Here is a 23,760-nt window from a genome sequence, read left to right on the forward strand (position 1 = left end):
AGAATTGGGAGTTGCACTCAGGTTGTCAGTCTCACAATCTGGTGTTTTCTCTACCTCACGTTTCTGAGAGATTTTTTTTGTAGTTCTGTTCTGCTTTTATGACAGTGTTTTCAGTGTAAGCACCATTGGTGTTCCTGATGTGAATATGTTGGCCAAATTCCTACCTTCCTATTTACAGCACTACTTTTGGTGTTTAGCTTTAATGCAGGCTGTGTAGGGGTCTGGGATGTGCCCTGCTGCTAAAAGCTTTCTCCCTTGTCCTCTCCCCAGGTTGCCGGCAGGGCTGTCGATTACTTCAAGTGCTCCAGTGCCCAGGACGCCTGGAGGGATGCTTTCTCCGGGGCTTTTAAAAGGCTTGAGGGGATTTAAATTTTTATACCCAGAGTTAGAAAAATTGATCACATATTTTCATCCTGATACCCCACTGCCTGCTCAGCATCAATACGAGAGAGAAACCCAGCAGTCGCTGTCTGACATTTTGTCAGCCCCAGGTCAGAGACTGCATTTGATGGGGAGCAATAACCTATGCATTTGGGATCTCTGTGCAGTTCAGCCAGGTCTAATCCATCCTGCTGAAATCTCTGCCTTCTTGCCTCAAAGGGGAAACATAAAGCTGTCAAAGAAGTAGTCCACAGAGAAGCTCCAAAGACTACAGAAAGACAGCAGAAAATTCTCAGATGTCAAATTCCTGGTTCATGTATCCTCCTGTCCTTGGAGATTTCCCTTTCTGCCTCCAGGGCATCCCACTCTGGGGAGGGCGGTAGAGAAAGGCGCACTTCCTGGGAGCCTGCGAGAGCTGCTTTCTGAATTTTGAGCAGCAAAGAACACATCACGGAGTGATGGTTGGTAGGACGGATGTTAACAGCCAGGGCCTTTGAAAATGAAAAAGAAGTTAATTGCTAATTCTTTTGTGTCCAAGTTCACTTTCATTTTGGATTTCTAGAACATGATTTTGCCTGGGGAGGCTGAAACTTTCTACCTTTCTTTGAAAGAGGCTCACAATCAATCCAGACTGAAAAGGGTAAATCATAAGTTTTTAACAATTACAGCTTGGTCTGATCCCCTGTTGCAAGAGAGGCAGCAGATACTTGCTATGGAACTGAATATTTTTACTAGAAGAATATTAATAATAACCACCCATGGGTTGTGCTACGTACCTTGCATGGATTCATGCTGAGTGATTAGAACAGTATGCATTCAACTTAATCCTCTCCACCCTCCTAGGAGCTGGGTACCCCATCATTATCCTTTGTGAACATGGTGAGAATAAGGTAGAGAGAGGTTAAGTTACTTGCCTAAGATTCCCCAGATAATAGGGGCAGAGTTACAGTTCAAATCCACAGTTCATGTTCTTTTTTATTTTTATTTTTTGCTTTTCTCAGCGATTTTTAAAAATCACTTTATGGTGGTATGATTGATATACAAAAAGCTGTACATATTTAACCCATATGATGTGATGAGTTTAGAATATACTTGTGAAACCATCACCACAGTCTATGCATAAACCTCCATATCACCTTCAAAGTTCCCTTCCATGCTCTTATTTATCATCGTTACTATTATTATTATTGTTGTTTTGCGCTAAGAACATTTGATGTAAGATTTATCTTCCCTCCTAGAAATCTTTCTTTCTTCTTCTTTTTTTTTTTTTTAAGAAAAAGGAAATCTTTCCATTTGCAACAACGTGATGAACCTGGAGATTGTCATGCTAGGTGAAATAAGCCAGGCACGGAAGAACAAATCTGACATGATTCCACTTACAAGATGCAGCTAAAATAGTCAATTCACAGAAGTGAAGAGAGGAATTGAGGTTGCCAGTGGCTGGGGGAGGAAGCAATGGAAGGTATAGGTCAAAGGGTACAAAGTTTTGGTTATAAAAATGATTAAGTCCAAGATGAATAACTCTTCTGTACCGGAAAGTTCCTATAGTAACAATACTCTATTGTATACTTAAAATTTGCTAACACAGTCCATGTTCTTAATTGCCATGCAATATTGCATAATAGCTAGCATCAGTTTATAAAAGACTGGTTTGCATAATATTGAATGTTTTTCTTTCTAGATAAAATATCTTTTATTTGGAGAAAAATAAGTAAAGAAAAAGGCTAGAAATACCAGAAGGGTGAGGGGATAGGATGCAAAGATATTCTAAACCACATATCCCTTCTTCCAATCAACATGAGACTATAGCAGTCAACAGTATGAGATAAATTCCACTTTGGTTTTCCAATCCTAGATGCTAATTAGACTTTGGTCTAACCTTCTCTGGACAGCTTTGAGTTTTGTGGGTATGGAGATATGATGGTTAACTCTGGCCTGGTAGGGAGTGGTACATCCTTGTTCTAGAGGTTTTTAAGAAAACTGAAGGGTTTCCTTCCACTCAAGCTTCCAGAGCACAGCTTCCTTCCACCCCTTTCTCCACAAACACACCACCTGGCAAAGTAGTGCACATATACCAGCAGTTGCTCAAACTCAGACACTGTATAAGTTCCCAAGAAATCAAAGGTATGTTCAGTAGCTCAAAAAGGAAAAGCTCCGAACACACCACGACCTCATGTATCTCACCCTATGAGGTCTTGCTAGCATAGTAATAGGTAGATGACTAAATAGTTTGCTGCTTTCAAGTCCATTCTGACATTTAGCTGTCCTGTCTTCCAAATCTTTGCTAACGGATCATTTTTTGCTGCTACAGACTTCGACGTGGGTGTTGAACTCAACATATCTCCTTACCTGATCCTGGACCATTGCTCCGCCGAAAGCCCAGATGGCAGCAAACACAAAATAATGCTCATAAATTTCCTTAGGGCAGTCTGCAGGGATGTCCTCCGTGGTCAGGAGACATTCCAGAAGGTGACAAACCATTTGAACCATGCTCTGCTCTGGGATGGGAATGATTTTCTTAAACCTGCAAAGACAGACCCGAGGTTATCTGAAACACAGTGGATATTCCATTCTGGTGGTGCTGTTGGACAGCTATGGAACCACTCAGTTTCAGCGGACTCATGGCCTGTCAAGTTCTTTGGGATTACAGATGACCAGAGCACCACTTAAGCCTTTATTCTCATCAGCTGTTCTCGTGCCAGCTTCTTTTGTAAGGAAGTAAGGGCCCAGAGCTCTCCTGAGGACTTTCTCATCTCCTTGCCTTTGACACCCTCTCCCTGCACACTTCTCTTTCTGTTGATGATCCCCTCTCAGTCCCTGGGAAACCCAGGTGTTTGCAACAAGGAAAAACCACTTTTTTGCTCATTTCACAATTTCTGCAACTGTCAAAAAGCACCTAAACTGTAATTCCAGCACTTTGGGAGGCCGAGGCGGGAGGATCATGAGGTCAGGAGATTGAGACCATCCTAGCTAACACGGTGAAACCCCGTCTCTACTAAAAATACAAAAAATTAGCTGGGTGCAGTGGTGGGTGCCTGTAGTCCCAGCTACTCAGGAGGCTGAGGCAGGAGAATGGCATGAACCTAGGAGGTAGAGCTTGCAGTGAGCTGAGATCGTACCACTGCATTCCAGCCTGGGTGACATAGCGAGACTCCGTCAAAAAAAAAAAAAAAAAAAAAAAGCACCTAAAGAGGCACTTCAGGTGCAGTTCTGAGGCTTGCCCTTTTACCTCTTCACCTCAGAAGTTTCCTTCCATTGAAAACACCAAAAACACTTTTTCTGGGGCCGGGATCTTATCCGGCCCCAGAGTGGACCAGGACAGATGGTTATTTTATACAATCATGATGAACTGAATGGAGTTCTTCAACTGAAAGTACACCTCTGTAACCCTGCCCTGGCCTGGTGTTTGCACTTTTAATCTTGGCTTTAGAGGCCTCAATTGAAAGGCAGATATCAAGAGATGCACAAAAGACATCCTATGCCCCGTGCAGCAGGAGCATGCACAAGCTCACGCACACATACTTTCCTTTCCATGGGTACCCTCATCATACCACATGTATCTGCAGAGTACACAGTGTACTCCCACACTCAGCCTACATCGCCACCTCCCACAGGATGACATGTTCACAGGCAGCCTGGAGGCAGAGTCCGTTTTCATAACATATACAGCACTGTCAATGGACACCTTAACAGTCATTTCCCAGCACTGAACCTCAGAGTTGCACAGCACACTGTTCACTTTTTAGCATTTGTGCTGGTTTTGAATCTAGTTGCAATTCTTGCAACAAATGCTATGATGATTTTAGAGTCTAATAGTCTAGGTATTACTTCCATGAGTGAAGAGAAGACTGACTCCTCGATCAGTGTTCCCTCATTTGTTGGATGTGTATTTGTAACAGACGGATACAACACAACTCTTTCAGGCTCAGTGCTGGATAAGCCTGAGAGGATAACAAAGAGGATAGGTGCCAACTGCCCTTCCATTCCAAACAGAGATTCCAAACAACTTAGGTGGGACTCGCAGAGGGTTTTGCAACCCTGGCTTCTCACCCTCTCAAGAGCACAGAGGACAAAGCGGGAGATGCTGGAAGGCCTGGAAATTAGCATTCAGAATACTAGAGAGAGTTCTGGGTAGGCAATGAGTGTCCCCTCCTGCACAGGGAAGGTAGCTGCTTTCCCCTAACAGCCAGGGAAGGGGGCTTCAATAGGATTACTCCGAGTTGGTGAAGGACCCTTGCCTGGAAACCCCCCGAGAGTTGCTGATCTCCCAGTGGAGAGTGGGGAGGTCCCTTGCGGGTGCAGCCTGTGCTCCAGTTTGTCAAAGCAGAGAAGGGGTAAGCATCTCCTGGAATCCAGGTGTGGACTATGTGCAGCAGGGGTTGTCTGAGTGCTGGCTAAGGGATAAGATGAGTCAGATGGGGTTTGTGTAGGAGCGGGACCTGACTGGCTAGAGAAGCAGTTACTTTCTTCCAGAATAACAGATGAAAGATTTCCAGTGATGGGGAGGAGGCAAGGAGCTCCCAAAAACTACCAAAGAGAAGAAGTCGGATTTCAAGATCTGTCACAGTTGGGGCAACCAACTAAGGCCGCACCTTAGTTGCAGTCAGGTAAGACTTCTCCTGCTCCTTCCCCTCTTCTCTCCACCCCTCTTTTATGCCGAGGGGTCAGAAGTCATAGCCAGAGAGTAGGTCACTGGCAGAGAAAGGAGAGAAGTCAAAAACACACCCCTTTCCCATTGCAGTCCTGAGCTGAGGTGGGTGGGGCAGAAGCCTCCATTATGAATGGAGTTTGTTTCTTTATATTTTCACTGGCCTAACACACACGTGTATGTATGACGGTGTGACTAGAAGTGATCAGATGCCTTTTTATCTGAAAAGTCATACAGAAAGGTCATAGACCTTGACCTAGATCTCACGCAGGGGCAGGAGAAGAACTAGTCACATATAATAGTTTTAAAGGAACAGTAGGAAATAAAATAAAGCTGTTTTATAATTGCCCCTTATGGGCCTGCTTATTTAATAAGAAGTTATTATCTATTGACATGACATGGCTTTGTAGTGACAGGGCCACATGAAGCGGGCATTACAACACTGTGACTGCATAAAATACAAGGAAGGCTTTAAAGCAAGTGTCTGTTACTAACTGGCTATGATGCCAGGGGAGCATCATGGAGCCACAGCTCCCTCATTGGCAGGATGGCTGTGAGAATGAAAAGACATCGGCCGGGCGTGGTGGCTCATGCCTGTAATCCCAGCACTTTGGGAGGCTGAGGTGGGCAGATCACGAAGTCAAGAGATTGAGACCATCCTGGCCAACATGGTGAAACTCTGTCTCTACTAAAAATACAAAAATTAGCTGGTGTGGTGGCGGGTGCCTGTAGTCCCAGCTACTCAGGAGGCTGAGGCAGGAGAATCTCTTGAACCCGGAGGCGGAGGTTGCAGTGGGCTGAGACAGCACCACTGCACTCCAGCCTGGGCGACAGAGCGAGACTCTGTCTCAAAAAAAAAAAAAAAAAGAAAGAAAAGACATTACATCTAGAATGGGCAGAGAGTTCAGGGGAGAGTTGCCTCTGGATAGACTTAATACAGTCAGAATATTCAAAGCTGTTTTAAAGGCTTGTGCACGCACAGGCACACATGCACACACAAAGACACACGAGTTTGCCATCTCTTGTTCTAAATGCCCACAGTGAGAAATAGCAGACTTTTAGTTAAAGGGTATATGGGACAAGTATCTCAGGAAAATCCTAAAGAACGGGGATGCAAAGGAAAAGAAATTATTTTATCAAAAAGTTACTTGCACTCTTGTTTATTGTAGCACTAATCACAATAGTGAAGCCATGTAATCAACCTAAGTTTCCATCAACGGATGATTGGATTTAAAAGGTGGTGTAGGCTGGACGCAGTGGCTCACACCTATCATCTCAGCACTTTGGGACATTGAGGCAGGCGGATCACCTGAGGTCAGGGGTTTGAGACCAGCCTGGCCAACATGGCAAAACCCCATCTCTACTAAAAACACAAAAATTAGGCCGGGTGCAGTGGCTCACGCCTGTAATCCCAGCACTTTGGGAGGCCGAGGTGGGTGGATCACAAGGTCAAGACATCAAGACCATCCTGGCCAACATGGTGAAACCCCGTCTCTACTAAAAATACAAAAAATTAGCTGGGCGTGGTGGCACATGCCTATAGTCCCAGCTACTTGGCAGGGTGAGGCAGGAGAATTGCTTGAACCCAGGAGGTGGAGGTTGCAGTGAGTTGAGGTTGCGCCACTGCACTCCAGCCTGGGCTACAGAGCGAGGCTCTGACCAAAAAAAAAAAAAAAAAAAAAAAAAAAAAAAAAAAAAAAAAATTAGCTGGACATGGTAATGCTCACTTGTAATCCCAGCTACTCAGAAGGCTGAGGCAGGAGAATCGCTTGAACCCAGGAGGTGGAGGCTGCAGTGAGCCAAGATCGCACCACTGCACTCCAGCCTGGGTGACAGAGTGAGGCAATGACTCGAAAAAAAAAAAAAAAAAAAAAGTGGTGTGTATATATATCTATGTCTACCACATGGAATACTACTTAGTCATAAAAAAGAATGAAATCATGTCTTTTGCGGCAACATGCATGGAACTGGAGTCCATTATCTTTAGCGAAATGACTGTGAAACGGATAGTCAAAAACTGCATGTTCTCACTTATAAGTGGGATCTAAACAGTAGGTATATATGGAAATACAGAGTGAAATAATAAACACCAGAGACTCCAAAAGGTGGGAGGGTGGCAGGGGGGTGAGGATAAAATACCCCCATTGGATACAATGTATGCTATTCAGGTGGCGGGTGCACTAAAGGGCCAGATTTCACCACTACACCATGTATCCCTGTAATACAACTGCACTTCTATCCCTAAATCTATACAAATAAAACTTTAAAAAACATTTTAAAACTCAAAAAACAAACAAACAAAAAAAACAAAAAGAAAAACAGGGATAGACTATTTTCCTAAAACCTTACCCTTCTCTGGTTTTCTAACTCTTGGCTGCCTGAGTCCATCTGTGATATTAACTACTGTTTTCCACTTCCAGACTTTGTTAGCTCCACAGGCTGCTTTAGCCCATTACATCCCAAGGCCACAGAGCCCATGGGCCACCCAGGGACTGAAAGCTTTTCAAAGGCTTATACATATGTTGAGTTGGAAGAATAATTATTGACCCTGAAATAGAAAAACTATGAAATCAAAAGTAATGTTTCATTAAACAAAGAGGATAGACCACAATGTCACCTACTTGACTGCAACTCAATTTTTAAGTATACAAAATTCATTTTGAATGGGAGTGGATTTTTCGGGGTATGGGCAGGGTATATGGAATGGGAGCACCTGGCGCCCTCTTGCAGTATTGTTTCCTGCAGTCTGAAGTGTTCCCTTCCCCTTGGCCTCTGTGCTTGCAAATCACTGGAGGCACAATCATATCCCATGCTTGACAAGCCAAGGAAGAGAGAGGCAGAGATCAACCTCAATGATAGACTTTAGTTTCCGGGAAACATAATCCTGACCCTAAACTGTGGCATCTTCATGGGGTTCTGAGTCACATGCCTTCACAGTGCCAGCCTCAGGGGCCTATTCTTGCCTCCGCTACGGGGATGGGTGTCAGCTTCACAGAATGATGTGTCAAATGGTAACAACGACAACAACAAAAAATAGTGTAAAACAAAAGCAGGTTCCAACCACGGGCAGCTCCCTGTGCTGACACAGATAGTATTCTCGTGTAATAAGTATCCTCTTGGTCAATAGTGATTAACCTCTTGCTTAGTGATAAGTGGTCAGGGCTTGTTGCTCTTACTTTTACAAACCTATAAGAGGAAAAGTAAACTCACAATATCCAACAGGGCAGGACCGTCAGATGGTACATTATACCCAATCCCACATTATCTGGGCCGTGAACACACACAGCCAGGCACAGGCAGTGGGCCCCACAGGTCACCAACACGTGCCATTTTCACCCCTAGGTCTGTTGATCTGGCCTGTGGATTATTTATTACAAATGCAGAGCTGCTTGCCCTGTACACAGAAGGATCTGAATCTCTGGATTATAATCTGATACCACAACCCACAGCCTCCCTCAGATATACCCACGTGGCACTCACGAAAGGGACTTCCAATCTTCCTTCTCCTCACTCACCTCACTTCATGCCTGAGCTGACAACAGGCATCCCATGGCCATCCTAATGTGTGTTCCCTCTGCCTTCTGTCATGCCTGGAGGGATTGCTCTGGGAACATCTGACTTTGGGGCAGGACAGAACATCAGCAGGACACCAAGAGTGAACCGATGGGCTTTTAATTGCTGCTTTGACTCTCTATCTTCCTTATTTCTTGGCCTACCTGGTTCTGAGTGTGTCTAAGCAGGTTGGAATGTACTTGTCAAACAGAATGGTTAGGTTGGCTCTCTCTGTCTGGATTTCCCTCTTGTCAATCCAGCTGCTCACCGGAGGGTTCCATCCCAAGTCTGCCGGGTTGATGTACAAGATCCCTGTGAACACAGAGAATATAGTTTAGTGAACATTCCATATACATCAGTATATTTTTCACCCCAGGGAGTTATTTTCTCTGTTTGGAAAATGTACAGAAGACTGAACTGAAAAGAAAAGGAGATTTGGCTGAGATGTGAGAGGGTAAATGGGTCTGCTATTGAGGACCAACTCCAACGGACTGGTGGTGGATGGATGGGGAGCAGCTCTGCGAATCCCAAGGCCAAGTCCAGGCTCAGGAGGAAAGAAGGCTGTGACAGATCAGCGATACTTGTCATGGGAATGTGGGGGGTATGTAGTGGGTTGATTGGTGGTCCCCCAAAAGTCAAGGCCATGTCCTGACCCCTGGAACCTGCCAGTGTGATCTTATTTAGAGAAAGGGTCTTTGCAGGCTGGGCACAGTGGCTCACGCCTATAATTCCAGCACTTTGGGAGGCTGAGGCAGGTGGATCACCTGAAGTCAGGAGTTCAAGACCACTCTGGCCAATATGGTGAAACCCCATCTCTACTAAAAATACAAAAAATTAACTGGGCATGGTGGCACACGCCTGTCATCCCAGTTACTTGGGAGGCTGAGGCAGAAGAATGGCTTGAACCCGGGAGGTGGAGCTTGCAGTGAGCTGAGATCGTGCCACTGCACTCCAGCCTGGGCAACAGAGTGAGACTCTGTCTCAAAAAAAAAAAAAGAAAAGAAAAAAGAAAAAGAGTCTTTGCAGATGTAATTAAGTTAAAGATGTTGAGATGAGACTATCCTGGGTTATCTGGGTGGAACATTTCTAAGTGTCCTAATGAGAGACAGAGGGGAGAGACACACACAGAAGAGAAAACCATGGGAAGAAGCCAGAGACTGGCATTACGGGGCCACAAGCCAAGGAACATCCAAGCTGGGAGATGCAAGAAAAGATTCTCCCCTAAAGCCTTTAGAGGAAGCACAGCCCTGCTGACCTTGATTTTGGATGTCCAACTTCCAGAAATGTGAGAAAATACGTTTCTGTTGCTTTAAAAGCCCCACGTTTGTGGAAATTCGTTACTCTTGTTAGAGTATCCCTAGGACAGGAGAGACAACCCTCCTGGCCTGTGTCCACCAATTTTAGCAGAGGTTCTTGAAAGGGAACGTAATATTATGGTAGAGGCCAAACAAGATCTCTTTTTAAATTATTTTATTTTACTATTTATTTCCTTTTATTTATTATTCATATTATTTTTTAACAGCTTTATTGGAGTATAACTGATATATAAAAAGCTGTACATATTTAAGGTATACTATTTGAAATTGGACATAGGCATACACCAGTGAAACCATTATCACAATCAAGGTAATAAATATCCATCACCTCCAAAAGTGTGTGTGTGTGTGTGTGTTAAGAACACTTAACATGAGATCTATCCTCTTTAACACTTTTTTTGTATTTTTTTTTTTGTAGTAATTGGGCTTTGGTGTGTTGCCTAGGCTAGTCTCAATCTCCCAGGCTCAAGCTCTCTGCCCATCCCAGCCTCATAAATTGCTGGGATGATAGGTGTGAGCCACCGAGCCTGGCCCAACAATTTTTTTAAGTGCATACTACACTATTGTTAACTATAGGCACTGTGTTGTACAGCAGATCTCTAGGACTTACTCATACTGCAGAACCGGAATTTTGTACCCATTGACCAACATCTGCCCCGTCCCTCCAACCCTCACCTTTGGCAACTGACATTCTACTCCCGCTTCTTTAAGTTTGATTTTGCCAAACGATTTTTTAAAAACTCTTCCAGTCTCTGTTAATAAATTTGTTCAGTGGAGACGGAGGAAAGTTAAGGTATAGAGCTGCAATTCTGCACCAGGAGTTAGTGAGAAACAGTGATATTTGGTCATCTCCATTGACGGGGAGGCTAGAACTGGCCTAAAAGTAGCCTAAGTTGGACACTTCTGTGCAGAGGATAATTGTGCAGCTCAAAAGCTGTTTCCCTTCTTATTACCACAACATTTCCAAATTCACAAAACTGCATGTCAGGCTTCTGGCTCCCATGTGGAGATTCCTTCTGAGTCAGCAGAACTACGTGTGAAGCGAGAGGCACCTGCCTAAGTGGAGTAGCTTTGTGGTTCTTCCCTTCTTGGGCCGTACCTGCTCTAGAGACAGTTGCTGGAGTGGCTGTGTGCAGGTGGCTGATCTCAAAGAGGAGCTTCATGGTGGGGTTCAGAGGAATCCTCTCATTGCTGGCCAATGTCAGCACCTGGAAACAACAGGGAAGGGCATGCCAGTGAGGAAGGAGGTAAGTGCCTTGCCAGCCTGTGGGGATTTGGCTGATTGTTATTGGTTTGGTTGGGATTATGGATAATTATTTCCTTGATATGGTTTAACCATGTCCCCACCCACATCTCATCTTGAATTGTAGCTCCCATAATTCCCATGTGTTGTGGGAGGGACCCAGTGGGAGTTAATTGAATCATGGGAGTGGTTTCCCCTATACTGTTCTCATGGTTGTAAGTGAGTCTCACAAAATCTGATGGTTTTGCTTTTTGATGGAGTCTCGCTCTGTCGCCCAGGCTGGAGTGCAGTGGCATGATCTCGGCTCACTGCAAGCTCTGCCTCCTGGGTTCACGCCATTCTCCTGCCTCAGCCTCCTGAGTAGCTGAAACTACAGGTGCCCGCCAGCATGCCAGGCTAATTTTTTGGGATTTTTAGTAGAGATGGGGTTTCACTGTGTTAGCCAGGATGGTCTTGATCTCCTGACCTCGTGATCCACCTGCCTCGGCTCCCCAGAGTGCTCACAGGCATGAGTCACCCAGTCAATCTGGTAGTTTTATAAGGGGAAACCCTTTTCACTTGGCTCTCATTCTCTCTTGTCTGCTGCCATGTAAGACGTGCGTTTCGCCTTCTGCCATGATTGTGAGGCCTCCTCATTTATGTGGAACTGTGAGTTCATTAAACCTCCTTTTCTTTATAAATTACCCAGTTTCCGGTATGTCTTTATCAGTAGTGTGAAAATGAACGAATACATTCCTTCTTTGTGATAATTAGTATTTTCTAAATTTTCTACAAAAATCCTCTCTTTCTTCCTATGCCTCTCCACCACCACCCCTGTGTGTATATGTGTATATGTGTGTTGAATCAGAAAAAAAAGTTATTTAAACAGTTTAAATTGATGTCAATGATTTGAATGAACTAGACCATACTGGAACAATGGAACAGTTAAAAGAAAATAACTTACATTTCATATTAATACTGTTCCTTTTATAATAGTACTTCATGAAAGATCCCTACAAAAAGAATTACAAAACTCTGCTTAAAAAAATCAGAGATTACACAAACAAATGGAAAAATATCCCATGTTCATGGATAGGAAGAATCAAAATCATTAAAATGACCATACTGCCCAAAGCAATTTATAGATTCAGTGCTATTCCTACTAAACTACCAATGACATTCTTCATAGAACTAGAAAATCTATTTTAAAATTCATATGGAACCAAAAAAGAGCCAGAATAACTAAGGCAATCATAAGCAAAAAAAAAAAAAAAAAAAAAAAAACCAAAAAACTACAAAGCTGGAGGCATCATGTTACCTGACTTCAAACTATACTACAGGGTGACAGTAACCAAAACAGTGTGGTACTGGTACAAAAACAGACACATAGATCAATGGAATAGAATAGAGAGCCCAGAAATAAGGCCGCACACCTATGACCATCTAATCTTCAACGAAGCTGACAAAATCAAGCAATGGGGGAAGGACTGCCTATTTAATACATGGTGCTGGGATAACTGGCTAGCCATATGCAGAAGACTGAAACTGGCCTCCTTCTTTACATGATATATAAAGATTAACTCAAGAAGATTAAAAATTTAAATGTAAAATCCAAAACTATAAAAGCCCTGGAAGACAACCTAGGCAATACCATCTTGGCCATAGGAATGAGCGAAGATTTAATGACAAAGATGCCAAAAGCCATTGCAACAAATGCAAAATTGACAAATAGGATCTAATTAAACTAAAGAGCTTCTGCACAGCAAAGGAAATGATCAACAGGGTGAACAGGCAACCTAAAGAATGGGAAAAAATATTTGCAAACCATGCATCTGACAAAGGTCTAATATCCAGCATCTATAAGGAACTTAAGCAAACTTATGACAAACAAACACCACTATTAAAAAGCGGCCAAAGAACATGAACAGAAACTTTTCTAAAGAAGACATACATGTGGCCAAAAAGCATATGAAAAAAATCTCAACATCTCTGATTATGAGAGAAATGCAAATAAAAACCACAATGAGATTCCATCTCACACCGGTCAGAATTGCTATTACTAAAATATCAAAAAAGAACAGATGCTGGTGAGGTTGTGGAGAAAAGGGAACACTTATACACTATTGGTGGGAGTGTAAATTAGTTTAACCATTGTGGAAAGCAGTTTGGTGACTCCTCAAGAGCTAAAAACAGAACTACTGTTTGACCCAGCTATTTCATTACTGGACATATATCCAGAGGAATATAAATCATTCTACTATAAAGACACATGCATGCAAATGTTTACTGCCACACTCCACAATGGCAAAGACATTGAACCAAACTAAATGCCCATCAATGACAGATTAGATAAAGAAAATGTAGTACATACACACCATGGAATATTATGCAGCCATAAAAAGAATGAGATCCTGTTATTTGTGGGAACATGAATGGAGCTGGAGGCCATTACCTTAGCAAACTAATGCAGGAACAGAAGACCAAATGCTACATGTTCTCATTTATAAGTGGGAGCTAAATGATGAGAACTCATGAACACAAAGAAGGGAACAACAGAGAGGACATTGGAGCCCCCTTGAGGGTACAAGGTGGGGGAGGGAGAGGTGCAGAAAATGTAACTATTGGGTACTGAACTTAGTATCTGGGTGATGAAACAATGTGTGCAACAAATCCCTGTGACATGAGTTTGCCTATGTAACAAACCTGCACATGTATCCTCAAACCTAAAATAAAAGTTAAAAAAAAATCAAGTAGTCTCTCCAGGAGAGCATACTTTTATTCTAACAATCCTGTAAATGTTGAAGGCATTTTAAAACTTGTAATCTGGACATGTTCTCTGAACAAGTTTAGGAACAGCCACCAGCTTAACAGTCACCAGTTAGTTTTTTGAGATGGAGTTTCACTCTTGTTGTCCAGGCTGGAGTGCAATGGCATGATCTTGGCTCACTGCAACCTCTGCCTCTCGGGTTCAAGCAATTCTCCTGCCTCAGCCTCCTGAGTAGCTGGGATTACAGGTGTCTACCACAATGTCCTATTTTTTTTTTGTATTTTTTGTAGAGATGGAGTTTCACCATGTTGACCAGGTTGTTCTTGAACTCCTGACCTCAGGTGATCTGCCCACCTTGGCCTCCCAGGGTGCTGGGAGTTCCTTACTCTGAGCCAGCCATCGTGTGGAATCTAGATTTGCAAATATGCCTGCCACACTAGGTGACTGGTTTCACAGATGATTAGAAATGATGTAGGGGTCTCCCTCAATTTCATACCTTGTTATCATCCATGACAGTATTCAAGGACTCAATCCACATTGGATCTATGTCGCCATCCAGTAAAATCCACTTGGGCCCATCATGGGTGATGTTGGCAAGCTCCCGCATGATGGAAGAGAATAATCCTAAAAGGAACCGCTGATACCTTATTTTCCATTTCATCATTAATCCTCTTTTACTTAAACATAGCTTTCCTCTTTTAGCTACAACACACAGAAGGGGGCGTACGTAGAACATGCAAAGGCAGATCAGACCTGGTTTTATTTTTATTTTATTTTACTTTATTTTTTTTTAGATGGAGTCTTGCTCTGTTGCCAGGCTGGAGTATAGTGGTGTGATTTCAGCTCACTGTAACCTCTGCCTCCCGGGTTCAAGTGATTCTCCTGCCTCAGCCTCCTGAGTAGCTGGGACTACAGGCGCATGCCACCACGCCCAGCTAATTTTTTTGTATTTTTAGTAGTGATGCAGTTTTACCATGCTGGCCCAGATGCAGACCTGGTTTTATATCTTGCTTTGCAAAAACCTGGCAGTGCCCAAGGTGCATTTTCCCTGTGCTTTAGTCTACCTTTTCATAACATCAACAAGAACAAGAACAATGCCTCATAGTACTAGCTTTTCAAGTGACAAAGTGAGTCATTTCAGCAAGTAACTATGACATGATGAAACTACATTAAACTTTTTAAGGTAGCATTTTCATGCTTTGTAATTGCAGTCTTGGTGAATCTTGCCAAACCCAGGCTTTGGAAAGAGGCTCATCTGATTCTAATTACCATTACCTGAAATTTATATATTAATTTGGGCAAAATTGATTTTTATGACATTAAACTTCCCCAGTTAATAGTAAGGCATGTCGGCTCATTTATTCACATATGGTTTTATGTCCCTAATACATTTTTTACAGCTTTCAAAATACATATCTTTGGTTAAATGTGTTCCTAAATATCTCACGATTTTTATTGCTACTGTGAAATGAATTTTCTCCTCCTGCACTTCTATTTTTGGTTGATTCTTACCAGTATTGAGAAAAGTTACCACATTTTGTGTATTTACTTTATGTTCAATTGCCTTTAATGAACTTTCTTATTAATTCTAGTAATTTTTCAGTAATGTCTCATAAATTTTCTAGGTATAAAGTTGTATAATAAAACAATAATTTCTCTCCTTTCCTCTAATTTATTTTTTCTTTCCTCTGATTTATTCCATCTATTTCATTTTCTTGTCCTATTGCATTTTCTAGAACTCCAATTAAGCAATAATGTTGACAATAAGCATCCCTGACTTGTTCCTTATTTTTCATGGAAATTTATGGTATCATTATTCAGAATGACTTTATTTTCATTTCAGCTTTAGGTACAGAGCATTTAGTATATTTTAGGGGCTTCCTTCTATTCCTACTTTACTTAGAATTTTCTATTAGGAATGAATTGCATTTTAAGTATTTATTTAGTGATCAAATAATTTTCCCCTTTAATTTGTCAATGTTTTATGTTAATACTGTTAAAAATAATTGCTCTATCCCTACATTCCTGGAATGGATTTTACTTGGTCAAAATGTATTATTTTTGAGATACTATTTGATTCTACTTACTGATATTTTATTTAGGATTTTTGTATCCATATTAATGAGTAACATTCGGTTTTTTTGGCTCCACATAAAAATTGATATCAATATTCTTGTTCTGTAAAACAATTTGAGAGTTATGTCTTCATAATTTTGAAATTATCTATTTTTTGCTCTACTCTTTTTTAACTTTTCCTTTACACTAGTTTACTCAATTTTTCTACTTCTTAATGAAGACATTTTATTAATTTATATTTTGCTAGGGGTTCATCTATTTCTTTTAGTTTTTCAAGTATGTGTCATCAAATATTTTCTTCTACTTTGGTCTTCTCTGTTAATTCCAAATTATATGTATATTTACTTTTTCCCATTAATCACTCACTAACACGGGGTTTCACCGTGTTAGCCAGGATGGTCTCTGTTTCCTGACCTCGTGATCGGCCAGATGGTTTTACTGTCTCTTTCCAGCCTCTATGGCCCTTAAAATTGCACATCTTTCATGGAACTTATTTTCTGCCTTATCATTTGGATAATTTGCCTAGGTTTTACTTCTTCTTTTTATTTTTTTGAGACAGAGTCTTGCTCTGTCGCCCAGGCTGGAGTGCAGTGGCGCAATCTCGGCTCACTGCAAGCTCCGCCTCCCAGATTCAAGCCATTCTCCTGCCTCAGCCTCCTGAGTAGCTGGGACTACAGGCGTCCGCCACCACACCCAGCTAATTTTTTGTATTTTTAGTATAAATGGGGTTGCACCCTGTTAGCCAGGATGGTCTCCATCTCCTGACCTCGTGATCCACCCACCTTGGCCTCCCAAAGTGCTGGGATTACAGGCATGAGCCAGGACGCCCCGCTGGGTTTATCTATTTCTTCTATTTCTTTTATTTATCTTTATATAATCTTTTTATGTTCCTCCTGGTGACTAATTTCAGCTTTTATCTTTATCAATTCCTTTTCCTTCATTTTCTTTGTGTTTAGCTTGAATAATTTCTTATGACAAATATTAACTTCCTTTACTTCCAGCCCACCTTTCATAATAAAGTGAGTTTAAAAGGTTTTCCCTTAGAGGTTTTGGATGGAGCCCATAGGTTTTCTTGTATGGAGTATTTTTTTTATTGCATCCTAGAGAGGATGCAATTAAATTTTCTTTTTGATACAGGAATCAAGAGAGCATTTCTTGATTTACAAGTAGTAAAATCATTTTTGGTGACTTTCTTGCTATTTGTTTCTAATTCTATTCCATTGTTATCAGAGAATGTGACCTGTAAATTGATATTGTTGAATTCATTATAGCTTTCTCTGTAGCCAATCACATTTTTAATTTTTGGAAATGTGACATGAACCCAACCAGGAAAGGAATACTTTCTATTTATGGAATAAACATTCTATAACTTTGTATTATATTGAGTTTAGTGATATAATTGCCAATTCCTTTATGTACTTATTTTTCTGTTTACTGGAAATAATTTTGAAAATAAAAAACAAATAAATAAAAAAATTAAAATAACCTGTTAATTTGTATTCTTTTGAAGTTATCCTAAATCTTTTTTTTTTTTTTTTTTTTTTTTTGTATACATGGGGTCTCACTATGTTGCCTAAGCTGGTCTCAAATTCCTGGCCTCAAGTGATCTTCCAATCTTGGCCTCCCAAAGCACTAGGATTATAGGGATGAGCTACTGTGCCTGGCCCCTAAACATATTTTAAAGGCTATATTCCATTTACTTGTTTAGTGAATACAGACTTGTGATTATTATATCTTCCTTGTCAATTTCCCCAAATTTAATGTATAAATCTAATAAAATTTTAACTAGAATTCAGAGTTAAAATTTTTGAATTATATTATTGAGCCCATATTTAATATGAAAAAAGAAGTGCTTGAGACAAGACAATAAAATTACAAAAGATTACTGAGAAGGGACTTACCTCATTGGGTATTAAAATATGTTATAAAACAACTGTAACTAAAATAAAATGACATTAGTATAGGATTAAAGCGGTGAGTCAAACAGAATAGAAAGCCCAGAATCGGCCGGGCGCGGTGGCTCAAGCCTGTAATCCCAGCACTTTGGGAGGCCGAGGCGGGCGGATCACAAGGTCAGGAGGTCGAGACCATCCTGGCTAACACAGTGAAACCCCGTCTCCACTTAAAAAAAAAAAAAAAAATACAAAAAATTAGCCGGGCGAGATGGCGGCGCCTGTAGTCCCAGCTACTCGGGAGGCTGAGGCAGGAGAATGGCGTGGACCCGGGAGGCGGAGCTTGCAGTGAGCTGAGATCCGGCCACTGCACTCCAGCCTGGGCGACAGAGCGAGACTCCGTCTCAAAAAAAAAAAAAAAAAAAAAAAAAAAAGAAAGCCCAGAATCAGATCTCAATATACATATGCAATTTAATAAATGACAAACTGGTATTTAAATTCAGAGGGAAAGCATAGTTTACTTAATAAATGGTGCGGTTACAATCAATTATCCATCTGGAAGGAGATAAAGTTGATTCTGTACTCTACCTCATACTAAGCCCCAAAACAAATTCCAGACGGATAAAAAATGTTATTGTAAAAAGAATCTTTTTTGATCAAACTTATGATACTATATCAACAGCTGAAGAATTATAAACTAATAGAAATCCCAGATGCTAAAAAGACTAGACAGGCATAATTTCCTCTGTTAAAAAGAGCATGGGAAAATAAAGTGTCTATAGACAAAGAATAGGTTGGGGAAACATTAGCAATGCATGAGACAGATAAAGGGTTAATATCTTTGATATATTAAAAAAACTCTTAAAAACTGGTAAGAAAAACAGGAAATAAAATCACACAAGAGCAAGTTACTAAGATCAATAAGAAGATGCTAAGTCTTGTTAACAGCAAAATAAAAATTAGACTCCGGTTGTTAAATCCCTGTGTTCTAGACCTCAGATAAAAGCTCCTAAATTAGAGAAATTCAGAGAGTTTGACCCAGATGTGGTCAGACATTGAAATGTCAGGAAGGAGCTGAGATTTCCTCATTCCAGAAGCCACATCGGTTTTAGAAAGAGGTCCTCCTTATCAGCTCATAGACCTCTTTTTTTTTTTTCCCTCAACCTTCTTTTCTGCTCTCTTCCAGTGCCAAACGACCCTTTACAATGTCTACGGGTGATGTTTAGTTCTTTGAAGGTAAGGCTGAGATCAGCACCCAGTAAACACAGGGTTGAGGGCCTCCGAATCACTGTAGAAGGGAATATGGTTCTAGGGGCCCTCCTGGGATTGAATGGATAAACATCAGGGTCCTGGCATGGGCACAAGGTTCTGTAGCATGCAGCTTCCCCACCACTGCTGGGGCAACACCAAATAGGGGAATGGTGCCCTTTGTAGGATGCCAGACTGCACCACTTCTTTGGGAATGAGCCGTGGGCTTCACTACCCAACACATACTTGAAGTCTACTGCCAGGCAGTGTTAACACTCTACACCACGGCTCGTGCTCCAAAGTCAGTGAACTACAGCTGAATGCCTGCATTGCTTATTTATTTATTTATTTATTTATTTATTTATTTATTTATGACAGTCTTGCTTTGTCACCCAGGCTGGAGTGCAGTGGCACGATCTTGGCTTACTGCAACCTCCACCTCCCCGGTTCAAGTGATTCTTCTGCCTCAGTCACCTGAGCAGCTGGGACTACAGGTGTGTGCCACCATGCCCAGATAATTTATTTTTACTTTTGTTTTATTTTTAGTAGAGACGGGGTTTCTACTGACCTCATGATCCACTGTCTCTGTCTCCCAAAGTGTTGGGATTACAGGTGTGAGCCACCGCGACCGGCCTGCTTTCTCCTCTTTAAATACACTCTCTAAAAGGCAGCTGGAAGAGGTCCCATCTGAAAAACTGAAGTTCCCCTCCAAGCCAAAATTGGTTTCCCCCTTCTTCCTTTCTACTGGCTTTTTCATCTCCTTCTGCAGTCCCAAGCAGATCAATGTTTGCTTCTGCAATTCACCCAACTGCATCCAAGCCCGCCACAGGGGCTCTGAGGCTAGCAGAGACTTTCCCCTGGGAGAATCCCACACTTACCATCCTTCCATTCTCGTGTGGCTGGATTGATGATGCCAAAGAGCTCATCATTTGTGACTGCTTTGGGATTGAGGTCAGTCCAGACAGGGCGCCGTTTCATGATCTGATAGGTCTTGTGCAAGGACCTCAGCACCTGTGACTTGCCGGTACCAGCGCCACCAACCACAAATACAGAGTGCCGCACAGCCAGGAGCTCCTCCAGCTGGACCACCTGGGGAGGCAGGACATTCAGCCAGAGGGACCAGCCTGTGACTTACCTGCATCCCAGCTGCTCTCCTGTGACCCCAGCTGGTGTCTGAAGTGAGATCTGAAGTCAACAGAGGAAGAGTTATCTACCCCAAGACGTGAGGAGGTCTGAAATATAGGGGCAACATGATTCGTTTGTTCCTGTATTCATCATTCAGGTATATAATTATTAGTCACCAATGAAGTGCTACAGAGTGTGCCAGGTGAGGGGAATTCAGATGCGATTCTCCTGCCCTCCGTGATCTTATTAGAGTGTGATGGAGAAGAAAGTCATGTGGACAAATTATTCTAAGGTAAGAGGATAAGTACTATCTCAGAGGTATTTATAAGGTGCTGTGGAAACAAGAGAGGAGGGAACAATTGATTTTGTACACATAAAGGGAATGAGAAAGGCTTCATAAAGGAGGGGACATTTGAACAAGGGCTCCAGGGATGAGTAGGAGTTTGCCCAGAAGATGAACAGGAAGGAAATTCCAGGCAGAGGTAACAGCACGAAGAAAGGCTTGCAGTGTGACAGAGTATGATGTGACTGGTTGGCCAGATGGTTTGGGGAGGCTGGAGTCAGAAGTCCTGTGGGGACCATGGTGGCACTGAAGGTCTCATCACCCTTGGGCTGGTTTGCTTCCAGGCACAGCTTTCCACACTGTTGCAGCACGTTTACTGGAATAAAAATCGGACCAGCCACTGCCTTCAGTCTGTCCCCTTCACTGGCCTCCATGGTTTTGGCGATGAAATACAAATCCTTAGATTGGTTTACAAGGTCCTTTTGCAGTCTGGCCCAAATCAGACTCCAGTCTTATCTCTTATCCTGCAACACACACAGTCCAGCCAGAGAACTACTTGGAGCTCTTAAGTGGTGCTCTTTCCTGCATCCGTTCCTTCTGCTCAGAGTGACTTTCAGCTGGACGCGGCAGCTCACCCCTGTAATCCCAGCACTTTGGGAGGCCGTGGCAGGTGGATCACCTGAGTTCAGGAGTTCGAGACCAGCCTGGCCAACATGGTTAAAAAAATACAAAAATACTAAAAATACAAAAAATTAGCTGGGCATGATGGCGGGCGACTATCCCAGCTATTCGGGAGGCTGAGGTAGGAGAATCGCTTGAACCTGGGAGGTAGAGGTTGCAGTGAGCTGAGATCGTGCCATTGCACTCCAGCCTAGGCGACAACAGCGAGACTCCATCTCAAAAACAAACAAACAAACAAACAGAAACAAACAAACAAAAAACAAAAGTGACTTCTCCTGCCATCTTCTGTCTAAACCTTTGCACGTTCCTCAGGAAGCCTTCAGTCTGACCCATGCCTAGTACAGATGTCCCATACTAGCCTACATCCTAGTATCTAACATACTGCAGTGGTTACTTTTTTTTTGTCCCCATATTCTATTATCCGCTCCTTGAAGGTAGGCAGGACTGAGCTTTTTTCTCTCTCCTTACAAAGTCTAGCAGAGAAGTTGGCATGTGCCAAATGATGAACGAATACTTGTTGAAAATGTGAAGGATGACTGGAAAGGCTGGATGGGTCTGATTGTGAAAGGTCTTATATATCATGAGAAAAAAATTTGAACTTTACTGTAGTTCAGATTTCTTCAGATTTTGCACTGTAAGATCCTTAGCAGAGGAAAGGTGAACTGAACAGAAAATGCACCAAAATGTTGACAGGGCAGTGAGAGAATAAGCTTTTTCCTGTATATTTTATTTTTTCTATAGTTTGAAAAAATAAGTAAGGACCTTCTCTCTCTCTGTGTGTGTGTGTGTGTGTTTATGTGTGTGTGTGTGTATGTGTGTGTGTATATATATATATATATATATATATATATATATATTTGTTTTTTTTTTTTGAGATGGAGTCTCACTCTGTCTCCCAGGCTGGAGTACAATGGTGCAATCTCAGCTCACTGCAACCTCCACCTACTGGGTTCAAGCAATTCTCCTGCCTCAGCCTCCCAAGTAAGCTAGGATTACAGGCGCCTGCCACTGCGCCCAGCTAATTTTTGTATTTTTAGTAGAGATGGGATTTTGTCATGTTGGCTAGGCTGGTTTCAAACTCCTGACCTCAGGTGATCCACCCACCTTGGCCTCCCAATGTGCTGGGATTACAGGTGTGCGCCACTGCGCCTGGCCAGGACTCCTATATTTTTGAAATTTAAATGATACAGGTGTTAGAATTCTAGAATTCTATGACCAGGGAATTTAGGAGGAGAGCAGCAGTGCTAAGCTCAGTGTGAAGGTAGTAGATTAAACGGCTGTTTGGGGGCAAGAAGATCAGTGTCAGTTGTGGCAGGATCATTTCCTGAGATATTACTTTGCGTCTTGTTGTCCACAGCATCAGTATCTTTTTTACTCTGTCCCAGGGCATTGCTGTCCCTATGATTCAGGGCCCAAAAGCATCCAGAAGAGAGTCTCTTCCTTCAATGACTTAATGCGGGATCATCTCAGATAGGAATGGGGAGAGAGTTGGGAAGAACCTCCAAGGAGGCTTAAGCTCAGATATGAGTGAAAAAGAGTCAGCCATGTGAAGGCCAGCAGGAAAAGCCATTCCAGGTACAGGAACAGGGAGTGCAAAAGCCTTAAGTTCAGCATCAAGCTTAGAGGGCTGAAAGACCATAGGCAAAAATGGTAGAGCGGCACAAGGTGAGACAAAAGAGGCAAGCAGGGGCCAGAGAGATATGCAGAAATTGGTAGCTGGAATTTCATCCTAAGTATAATAGGAAGCATTTGGAGGTTTTATGCATGAAATTGACCTGAGGTCATTGCAGAAAGAAAAGAAAGAAGAAAGAGAAAGAAAAGAAAAGAGAGAGAGAAAGAAAAGGAAGGAAAGAAAGAGAGAGAGAGAAAGAGAAAGAAAGAAAGAAAAGAAAGAAAGAAAAGAAAGAAAGAAAGGAAGGAAGGAAGGAAGGAAAAAGTAAAAGAGAGAGAGGGAGGGACGAAGGGAGGGAGACAGGGAGGGAGGGAGGGAGGAAGGAAGGAAGGAAGGAAAGGAGGAAGGGGAGGGGGAGGAAGGGGAGGGGGAGGAAGGGGAGGGGGAGGAAGGGGAGGGGGAGGAAGGGGAGGGGGAGGAAGGGGAGGGGGAGGAAGGAGGAGGAAGAGGGAGAGGAGAGGGAAGGGGAGATGGTACTCTGGCTCCTGAATGGAGATTGTATTATATTCCTAGACTTTTGTTTGTTCCTTTGCATAAACAAGGGATTTAACAGAGATGCTGGGAAGATTTAAAATTGCTTTCTAGATCCATCACCTTTTCTTTTTTCATGTCAACAACTTTAGTGAGACATACTTCATGTGCCATAAAATTCATCCTTTAAAGTGTACAACTGAATGACTTTTAGTATCTTCACATAATTGTAGAACCATCACTACTATCGAATCTTAGAACATAGAAAAACCAACAGAAAACCCCATACCCATTAACAGTCAATCCCCACTCCCCGCCTCCACCTCTGTCCTATGCAACCTCTGGTCTACTTTCTGCCTCTAACACTTGTCTGTTCTGTATGTTTTGTATAAATAGAATCATACAATATGTGGTATTTTGTGACTG

At 42.3% G+C, this 23,760-nt stretch overlaps 1 protein-coding gene across 1 annotated transcript in view; it reads right to left on the reverse strand.

Annotated features, from left to right (window-relative positions):
- The window catches only part of DNAH9 (dynein axonemal heavy chain 9), a 378,462-nt gene that overhangs the window by 201,602 nt on the left and 153,100 nt on the right, over positions 1-23,760 (reverse strand). Inside the window, exons 32-36 of the mRNA XM_010376130.2 lie at positions 19,981-20,191; positions 14,383-14,510; positions 10,997-11,105; positions 8,746-8,893; positions 2,731-2,905 (exon numbers count right to left, since the gene is read on the reverse strand). Coding sequence (XP_010374432.2) covers positions 2,731-2,905; positions 8,746-8,893; positions 10,997-11,105; positions 14,383-14,510; positions 19,981-20,191 — 771 coding nt within the window. The remainder of the gene's footprint in view (positions 1-2,730; positions 2,906-8,745; positions 8,894-10,996; positions 11,106-14,382; positions 14,511-19,980; positions 20,192-23,760) is intronic.

The sequence above is a fragment of the Rhinopithecus roxellana genome, chromosome 19 (genome assembly GCF_007565055.1).
Source record: "Rhinopithecus roxellana isolate Shanxi Qingling chromosome 19, ASM756505v1, whole genome shotgun sequence".
NCBI classification, from domain to species: domain Eukaryota; kingdom Metazoa; phylum Chordata; class Mammalia; order Primates; family Cercopithecidae; genus Rhinopithecus; species Rhinopithecus roxellana.